The sequence below is a fragment of the Myotis myotis genome, unplaced genomic scaffold, assembly GCF_014108235.1.
Source record: "Myotis myotis isolate mMyoMyo1 unplaced genomic scaffold, mMyoMyo1.p scaffold_m19_p_4, whole genome shotgun sequence".
NCBI classification, from domain to species: domain Eukaryota; kingdom Metazoa; phylum Chordata; class Mammalia; order Chiroptera; family Vespertilionidae; genus Myotis; species Myotis myotis.
In genome coordinates this window covers 27,892,024-27,902,033 of record NW_023416346.1, presented here as the reverse complement: position 1 = coordinate 27,902,033, position 10,010 = coordinate 27,892,024, and the positions used below count along the sequence as shown (strand labels likewise).

The 10,010-nt window shown below is 55.3% G+C and overlaps 1 protein-coding gene across 1 annotated transcript; it reads right to left on the bottom strand.

Annotated features, from left to right (window-relative positions):
- Positions 1-5,357: 5,357 nt before the first annotated feature.
- LOC118654545 (small integral membrane protein 10-like protein 2A) lies at positions 5,358-8,984 on the bottom strand. Its single transcript, XM_036305914.1, has 3 exons — positions 8,189-8,984; positions 7,196-7,353; positions 5,358-6,596 (listed from the first exon to the last, which is right to left on the bottom strand). The coding sequence occupies exon 1, from the start codon at positions 8,792-8,794 to the stop codon at positions 8,558-8,560; it is 237 nt and encodes a 78-aa protein (XP_036161807.1). The 5' UTR covers positions 8,795-8,984; the 3' UTR covers positions 5,358-6,596; positions 7,196-7,353; positions 8,189-8,557.
- Positions 8,985-10,010: the final 1,026 nt, after the last annotated feature.

The window sequence follows — 10,010 nt, the reverse complement described above, 5'->3', positions numbered from 1 at the left end:
GGCCTGTGGAGACAGGGCTGGGCCAGTAGCACCCTCTTCTGCTCAGAGAAACATCAGCCTCTGGGTTGGTGAAACATGTACTTGAGCAGGACTCTGGGCTGTGGAGGCCAGGCTCAGTGTTTGCTGAGGTTCTGATCGCCCTGCTGGAGGGACTCAGTCGCTGCTCTACATCCAGGTAATAGCTGGAATGTCTAGTGGAGTGACTGTGGTCCCCTCAGGGCTCTCTTTCCACTGCCTTGGTCCTACTTGCCCATTCTGCTCTTCCTGGGAGGAGCTGGGGGAAGCCTGCTGGGACTGCTGGGAATGTGGGACGGTATAGGGTTGGGTCCAGGGGGAGCAGGTGTTTATGTAGGGGTAGCACTGATGAGTCCAGAAGCCCAGGACATCCCATGTCCAAGGAGAAGGCTCCAGGGTCAGAGCTCAGAGTCAAGCCCAAGGGTAGTGTGAACAAGCCTTCTTGCGGTGGGGGGTGGGGGGACACAAAAGCTTTCTTGTTCTTTTCCTAACTCCTATTTCCCACTAGGCAGGCACTGAGAGAGTGGCAGACCAGTCCTAGATGACCCAACCGTTCACTAGAGATCCCTGCTCTCTGTCTGATCCAGCCAGTGGGGAAAGAACTGAGACCTATGCTTGTTCTGGAACTAATGGGTTGGGGGTGTGGCTATCTTTTTGAGCTTCCAATATCACAGGGGTGGGGCAAGGGTTGTAAGGCCAGGGGAGAAGTTCAACTATGGAAGAGGCCCACTGGTGAATCAAAAATTTAAGTCAGGCCCGGCCTGCAATGCTCAGTGGTTGAGCATCAACCTATGAACCAGAAGGTCACGGTTCAATTCCAAGACAGGGCACATGCCCGGGTTGGGGGCTGGATCCCCAGTGTGGGGCGTTCAGGAGGTAGCCGATCAATGGTTCTCTCTCATCATTGATGTTTCTACCTCTCCCTCTCCCTTGCTCTCTGAAATCAATTATATATATAAAGCAAAAAGGCCTGACCCACCGCAGAAAATTGCCATCAGGAGAATTTTGTGTCTATTCCCACCGGCCCCATGAAAGGTGTGTGCCTGGCGGTGGTGCTGAGAAAAATCCAGATGCAGAGATGAACACTTGCCCCTGTCTCCAACTGAATATCAGATCAAAGGTGAAGAATAATGCTCTGCTTTCTACACATCCTGTTAATCTCTGCTACAGCAGTACCCTCAAAGGACAGAAACACGGCTGGAATCCTCTATTTCATGCTGCTGATCTTCTCTCTGTACTGGAGAGGACTGCTGTCCACTCTGTTCTCTGCTTGACGATATGGAGCAGTGCCTTATACTCTTCTCTGGAGTCGGTGTTCGAAACCTCCCCTCTACTCTGTTCTTGAATATTCACTTGGCTGCCCTGCTGCCATCACAGTTTTGGGGCCACATGTTTTGTCATGAATACTCCTCCCCTGTCTTGTTGTCTTTGCTCCCCCTTTTTGCTTTCAGTCACTCTCGTTTCCGGGGGCCTCCTTAGCTCTGCTCTTACAGGAGCTGTGTGGGTCCTGCTGGGGCCTCTGAGGGGCTCATCACACCAGAGAGAGAAAATCTGCTCTCTCCTGTGTATGGTGCTGCAGTGGGATGGGGGGCCTGGGGAGTCATTGTGTATCCTTGCATCAGTGACCCTGCGCCACTGTCACAGCTACCTCTGGGAGACATAACTTCTGTCCCCTGAGCTTATGTATGCTCCTCTAAAAGGCTGGCCCTAGCAATTCCAGTTTATGACTTGTTTGCTCAGCTGGGCTTCCCAAGGGGGTTAAGTTAGACACAGTTTTCTGCTTTTCTGCCCTCTGGTTGCTGGGATGGCCTCACCTTTCTTTTTGCTAATGCCTAAAACTAAATAGATGGGTCAATGAATATAGAACTCCTGCGGGCACAATGCTTTTCTCCCCTCCCTCCGCCCCCTACTCGTTGGGGAACTCCCTCCAGCCCAGGACACTTGCTCCTCCACAGAGACACAGGGCACTTATGCTGCTGAGATTGGCCTGCTTTCCCAATAGGGGACTGTGTGGGCGAGCTGGGGCACAAAGCGCCTTCTCCTCCTCCTGCAGTGTTGGCCTGCTAAAGTGACCTCGGATGGGTCTCTGTTAACCAGTGTTTCTGATATTGGGGTGGACACAGGCTGCTTTCCAAGGGGATATAACTGAGTATGAGCAGACCCTGAGAGCCTGCATCCACCCTTCCCTGCATACATCACAAAAGAAGTTTGTCATTTCTTGGGAATTTCTCCATATAGGATCAAGTCATCTGTGAATAAAGACAGTTTTAGTTCTTTCTTTCCAATCAGCGTGTATTATTTTGGTGTGATGGGGGGGTTTGTCCCACTGGCTTGAGCCTCCAGTACAATTTTGAAATGAATAGGCAAAAGTAGACATCTTTTATTATTGCCAATATTAAGGAAAACATTCATTCTTTCACCAGTAAGTATTATGTGCACTGTGAGTTTATGGAGACACTATTGGGTTGAGGAAATTCCCTTCTATTCCAATTGTGTTGCAAATTTTTTTTATCACAGATGTGTATTGGATTTGGTCAGGGTTTGGACAGATACAGAAATAAAATTTATATTCTAAACAGGATGTTCTCCAATAAGAAGGACCAGAGTACTTGGAGAAATGGCTGAGTAAGTAGCATTTTCAATTCCCACGAAACAAATCAAAGAATCATGCAGTAAGCGTGTCAATGAAGGGCTGTTTATACTGATAAAATATATCCATTAGGAAGATATATAGCCAAAATTTTATGCATTCTCCCAACCTCAATGAATATGGAAGACAAGGAGAGAGGGAATGGAGACAGACCAGTCAGATTGGTGGGGGACAGGTTAAATTAGCTAGGGAACTAACATTCGCGGCTTGTCGGGTGATTGCAAGAATCTTAAAGCTTGTATAGGTGCCCTAACTGGTTCAGTCATTCTATTGTCCAGATGGTCTCAACGCCTTACTCTCTCAAGGCTCTGTCTTTGAAACAGCTCTGCCTATGGGGATGGTGGGCAGAATGTACAATCCAAGGATAAGGGTGAGGGTAAAGGGCCTAGTTGTCCAGGTCCAGCTCAAGGGTCAACTGGTGGTCACATCCTCTCTATGACCTCCTCCAAGAGATGGCTGTGGAATTACAATAAAACTAGAGGCCAGGCCGTGCACCAGTGGGGTCCCTTGGCCTGGCCTGTGGGGATCAGTGGACCTCCACGCTGCCGCAGCCCAGCCTTACCCACTCATCGGGCTCCAGCCCACTGTCCGCATCAATCCTGCACAGCACGAAGTAGTGCATGAATCAGCAGGCGACCTGGGAGGAGCCCAAGCCCAGGTAGGGCGTGTCCACTGCTCCTGTTCATCCCAGACCTGCTGGGCCTGTCACTGCAGCTCGCAGCTCAGGTGCTCAGGGGGAGTGTCCCCAGGAGAGGCTCACCAGCAGTCAGTCCCGGCATCAGGCTCCCCTCTGTCAGCTGAGCAGCACTCCTGCTGTGGGAGCCCACTGACCACCAGGAGGCAGTTCCTGAGTTGAGCGTCTGCCCCCTGGTGGTCAGTGTGCATCATAGCTACCGGCTGGATGTCTGGTCATCCAGTCACTTAGGTTTTTATATATATATAGACTAGAAGCTCAGTGCACGAAATTCATGCACTCGTGGGGTGGGGTCCCTCAGCCTGGACTGCGCCCTCTCATAGTCCGGGAGCCCTCAGGGGATGTCCAACTGACAGCCTAGGCCTGCTCCCTGGGGACATCCTTAGTGCTGCTGCAGAGGTGGGAGAGGCTCCTGCCACCTCCACTGTGCTCACCAGCTGTGAGCCTGGCTTCTGGCTGAGCAGTGCTCCCCCTGTGGGAGTGCACTGATCACCAGGGGACAGCTCCTGTATTGAGCATCTGCCCTCTGTTGGTCAGTGTGCATCATAGCGATTGGTCATTCCAGCATTCGGTCAATTTGCATATTAGCCTTTTATTATATAGGATGATGGCAGCAAACCACCCATTGCAGTGCCTGCAGTTTTGTAGGTTCTCATTACACACCAGTTCCCTTCATCTGGTTTTCTCTCCTCAGAGTGATAAGGCCTGAGGACAAATGTTGACTAGACAACATCCCCTTGAATGCCCACACAGGAGGAGCTGGGCTCAGAGCATGGGTCTTCTTTAAAAAAATACATTTTTATGAATTTCAGAGAGGGAGAGGGAGAGGGAGATAAAAACATTAATGATGAAAGAGAATCACTGATCAGCTGTTTCCTGCACACCCCCCACTGGGTATCAAGCCTGCAACCTGGGCATGTGCCCTGACTGGGAATCAAACTGTGACCTCCTGGTTCATAGGTAGCCATGCCAGCTGGGCCAGGGCACGGGTCTTAACCAGAACAGGGTGTGCCTAGCCGGGAACGGTGGCCCTCCCTCTTCAGAGGGCCTTGGAGGTCTGTTCTGACCCTCTCCCATCTTGGTGTGCCAGGCCACATGATCCCTGGAGTGGGTGTGAGACCATCAGGGACTGAACAGGACCATCTGGACAAAGGGTGGGAAGCTCAGGGCACTTGGGTCCCTCCTTCCTGTGGTGGCAGATGTTGAAAGGGTCTGTGCTGTCAGGGTGCTTTGACCCCTGGGGAGATCTTGGCGACAGATGAGGAGTGCACCCAGGGCCCTTCCTCAGGCTGTGCTCCTCCTTGTTACCCAAATCCTGCGTCCTGGAGACGGCTCCCTCCTGGGGCCTGTGGACCTGCTTTACTCTCTCCTGGCCACTGCGCTGCTCCCCAGGCCTCCTGACTCAAACCTCTGCCCACCTGCCACCCTCTCCCCTGCAGCAGCCTCAGAAGGCAGCACCCCTGGCCTGGTTTCTCTGGGGAGGCACTGGGAGTGGAGCTCCAATGGGACTTGGGATCTAAGGTGGGGGGAAGGGAAGCTTCTTTCCCTGTGGTTTATCTCCTCCAAACCTCTGCACCCACGTGGCCGGCAGGGAGGCGACAGGGACCTTGCCACCTGCTGCTGCAGAGGGGCTTCTGGTGAAACACAATGATCTGCAGACAGACAATTTCACCTCACTCCCCTCATCCCACCCTTGGGTTTCAGCTGAAGCGCTCTGTAACACCAGGCTCTAAAATGAAGCTGAGACTTAGGTATTAGTTTCTTCAAACAAGGTTGTGAGTGGGACAATTGCCACCTGCGGGGCCAGGCCTATGCTGCCGCCTTCCCCTCATGGGGGCAGTGGTCCAGGGCCAGTGGGGTCCCCAGCGCCTCCTGAGGAGGCCCTGCCCACCTGTAGCCCTCTGAGGGCGCTCCCTTCCCCAGCTCCTGGGCATCAATGATCTCACCACTGGCCCCTCTGTCCTCCAGGGCTATTGCACCATACCAGAAACAGGAGCCTTCCAGTTTTATTTATTTTATTGAACTTAAGGACTTTTTAATAACTTAGACAACAAGTTTTGACAACACCAGAAACAAGAACATTTCTGACCAGTACAGAGTGCACACACACAGAAAACTGAGTTATCCTATTCAGGTTGGTGTCTCTGATTGCGTAGAATTTCCGCTGCCTGGAAAACGGATGACTAACAAGTAAAGTGCACTGAGAGCCAGTCAAGCAGCCAGGGCCCAGTGGGGTTGGAGGGAGGTGGGAGAGCAGAAGCAGCTCACACGACTCAAGGCCAAAATGGTAAGAAAAGCAGCTCAGGAACAGGCTAAGGACTGGTGGCTGGCCCCTCCCCCAGCCATTCCCTTTGAGCAGAGGCAGCCACAGCCAGAGCCACAGCGGACTTCCTGTGTCCCCCTGGATGGGGAAGAGCTTCCTGGCAGGGGAGCAGGTCTATGAGGCCAGGGGACCCTGAGGTTCAGAGACATGTTTCTCCCTGTGGGACACCAGCACACATTCAGTGAGGAGCCTCCCTCATGCCATTCCCAGGTCTTCTTCCTCCCTGGCCAGCCCAGGAAGAGGCTGGAGCTGAGGATGGAGTCACCCAGAGGGTGAGACCTGGGCTTGAAAGGGGCACATCTGTGTCTCATCCCCAAGGAGGCCCCTGGTCCTCCTCCCATCTTATACAGCCGTGTTGCTCTCCTTTTTCTGCGGCTGTCCCCAGAGAGCTACGGATGGAGTTGGCAGGCAGGCTGGCAGGCTCCCAAAAGTAGTCCTGGTTGGACAGGGCTGGGGTGGAGGGGCCACCAGGACCAGGGGCTCCCAGGTGACTTGGCACAATGAAGGAAGCCATCAGGCCCTGTTAGTGGGAAACTGCAGGGGGCACGTGGGAGCCTTGGTCCCCAGTCCTGTGGTGAGGCAGGAGGAGTACTTCACCCAGGCCCCAGGCTCCAGCTGGGCAGCTGAGTAGGGCAGATGTTGTGAGACTGGGCCACACCGTCCCTTGGGCTGACCACACTACTGTGGTTTCCAGTCTCAGGGGCTCTGAGAACTTGGGCTGGACAGCAACCAGTGTCAGAGCAGATGTGGGACCAAGGGTGGGTGGTGAGGGCCAGGTCTCTCCTGGCTCCCCTCTGGGCTGTTTCTGGCCATGCTGGTGCACCAGTCAGCAGCACAGCCCGGGCCTCCAGGACCAGTCCAAGCCCATCTGGAGGAGAGTCTCCTGTGTGATCCTGGGTGTGGGGGATCCGAGCCTGGGGACAGAGAGGTGGGTCATGCATGGTTCCCTGTCTCCCCCCCCCCCCAGTTCACCCTTTACCCTCTGGTCACACCATGTCCGCAGGAGCTACCCCCACCTCCCCACCCAAACTGAGAGGCTTGTGCCCAATTGTGCAGGAGCCCTTGGTTAAGCCTGGGGTGGGGGTGGGAAGACCTGGCTCTGTGGGTGAGGACCTTAGCTGCCCAGGGGATCCTTGCACTCATCTCTCTTGTGCCCATCTATCTCAGCTCAGACTGTCCTCCTGTGTCTCCTGTGACCACCCATACCACTCCAAGGAAAGCTGGTTCCCCACATTCCCCACCCTGAACCTCTCTCCCGAGCTCCCCTGGAGCCTTGGGAGCCCCTGCCCCATCCCGCTGGGCCAGGTCTTCCAGAAGCCTGGGTGCGGGTGGGGGAGTGCAGGCCTTGGGGAAGATTTAGCTCCACCACTCCTTATCTGTGTGACAAGGGCAAAGGTGAGCCCCCCTCCATGTCAGCAGGGAGAGAGAAGAGAACAGTAGGAGATTTCAGTGCCCAGGTGACATCGTCCTGTCCTTGCCCACGCCAGAGCCGGACCTCTGGGCTGCCCCATACCTCGTGGCCTCTGCCAGGCACGCCCTTCATCTCCTCCTCAGCCAGGCCCTTCACTCAGCTGCTAGCAGGAAGCTCTAGGGGCAGGGGGTCCTGGGGCACAGATTTGACTCTTGATGAGGCCGGAGAAGGGGTCAGTCACTGGCTACAACCACTGGCTCCTGAAACAAAGAAATGAGACTTGAGAGTTGCCTCCCTACCCAGACAGCCCCCCCCTTCTCCAAGTGTTGCCTTCTCCACAAGCCCCTTCTCCATCTGCTTTCCCCACCCTAGCCTGACACCTGCCTCTGCTCAAGGAAATCCACATTTTCCCAGGTGCTTTGGGTTCACAGGGCACCCCTGGACGTTGTCTGGGCCAAAGGAGGGTATGCTGTGGCAAGGGGAGGGCTGGGGGTGGCAGAAGAGGAAAACCGGGGGGAGTGCTAGGGAGGAAGGCATCTCTCCACTCTTCCCGAAAGAGGAAGGAGGAGAGCAAAAGGGAGAGCAGGGGCAGGATTCAGGGGGCTGCAGAGAGTCCGGGGCCTGAGTGCTGAGAAGGGGACAGACCTGGGGTTCCAGGCTCCCTGTCCGGGAGGGTGAAGTGTGGTACCATCTTTTCTCCTCTAGGGCCTTCCTGTGGGCCACCCCAGCCCATCCCCCTCCACTGCCTCTGGCTCAGGTGACACTTCCTGGGCCTCTGGGGATGGGGGGGGGGGGCGGCTGGCTGTGGGGGCACCCAGGAAGGGACACCCAGGTCTCCACGGGTGGTGGGCTGAACCTCTGAGATGCAAGATGCCTAAGCTACAGCCGCCCCTCACCCCCAGTTTGGAATCATGGCAAGGGACTCCAAGAGCCTGTGACTCCCGGTCTGCCTCCGCTCCGCAGCTCTCTGGGCTGGCTTCCTTGGGTCCTTCCATATCCACCCCCGCCCCCCAAACCCCAGGGGCCTAGACGTCTAGATGCCATGGCAACCGCCTCCCTCCAGCCCGCAGGTGCAGCCTCTCTCTGGCAGCCTACCTTTTGGCTGAGACCAAAGCAAGTCCCTGCAGCAGCATTTCCTCCTGGCTTCCCACTTCGGCCCAATGTGAGGCAACAGGTCGGCTGTACTCGGAGAATTTTCTGGAGCCCACGGAAAGGGCCCGTTTTGCCTGTTTCTGTGCAACGCGGCACTGGCCGCCACGCGGGTGCGCAGGTCACGCCTGGGTCCGGGGTTCCGTGGCCCTGGGGGCTCAGTGGCCAGCGTCCTCTCGGGCAGCTCTTGGGTCCAGGGGCCCGGGCCACCCCTCCTCCTTTCCGCGCCGCGTCCCCGCGACCTGGGCGGCCCGGCTGTCCCCATGTGGGCGGGCGGGGGCGGCACCCTCCCGCGGCCGCTGTGGCCACAGGCGCTCACTCGATCCTCACCTGCAGGCGGACGTTGAACATCACGGAGGCCACGATGTAGAAGTAGGGGAAGTTCATGCGCAGCCGCCAGGCCAGGTCAAAGAAGGTGAGCAGCGTGCGCGTGAGCCCCTTGCAGAAGGCGCCATAGGAGCCGGGGGCCACGGCCAAGCGCGACAGTCGCACCGCCAGACCGGATAGGGCCGCTGCCGCCGCCGCCACCGACAGAGCCGCTGACACCGCCATGGGCCGGGCAGTCTCAGGCCTCGCTGACCAGCAGCAGCAGGAGCCAAGGGCAGGTGGACTTGAGGCCGGGGCACCCTCAAGCCCCGCCCTCGGTCTCCTCCCTGGCGCGGCTCTCCTCAGCAGCAGTAGCTACTGCTCCTCCTCTGCTGCCCTAGAACTGCTTCGCCATCTTGCCAGCGTAGCTCCGCCCCTATCCTAGCCACACCCCTTACTGGGAGCCACAAAGCTGCGGCTGCAGATGTAGCCCCGCCCATCGCACCAGCTCCGCAAGCAAGCCTCATAGGAGATGCCACTGGGCCTGCTAACCCAAACTCCTAAGAGCAGAGTTAGAGGCCCTGAGCTAAGTGAAAGGCGCTGCTCCCCTGGGGGGTGGGGGGGTGGAGTGTAGGGACGGCTGTGCTGATTCTGTACAGTAGGCCCATCAGAAGGCCCCGTCCTGTTCAGGACCCTCCCCAATGTCTTTTATAGAGCTTTTGTAGCGTTAGCAACTTCATTTTACTACAGACTGCAACTCATCTACACCAGGGAGTTAACCAATATCACAGAAATTCCAAGTTACTGGACAATTTCACCTACAAATTGTAGCCCGAGCCGTGTGAGCACAAAACCCAAAGAGACCTAGCTAGGACTGGATCTCAGATCTGGATCTCAGATCTGCTGAGCAATACTCCTTCTCTTTACAACCAACTGTATAACATTAACAGGAGTAAGAAGGAATACTGTTAAGAAAGAGACAAGTGGGAAATTGAAATATTCTGATTTGGTCTGAGTCATCTTGAAACCAGATCCTCTCCATAGGTTGCCTTGATTTGCCCAGGATATCACCCTTCTCTCATTCAATACTTCTTCAAGTATTTATTAAACACTGATTATCCTCCAGGCGTTGTTCTATGTGCTGGAAGCATAGTAGAGAAAGGCAATAAAATCCTTGCTCCCAAGGAGCTACTAGTAATATCTAACTGGGGAGTAAGGTGTGTGTGTGGCGGGGGGGGGGGGGGGGGGACAGACAATACATTTGTAAGTAAATCAATAGATAAGATTTTTCAGCTAGTAACCAGGGAAATACAATATGCAGGAGTGTGTAATAGAGTATTTCACACTAGAAGAGAACTCTTTCATAGAATTTGGTCAGGGAAAGCAACTCTAAGGAGGTTACATTTTAGCTGAAATCCGAGGGACTATGGGAAGGAAATAACTGTGAAAAAGCTAGAGGAAG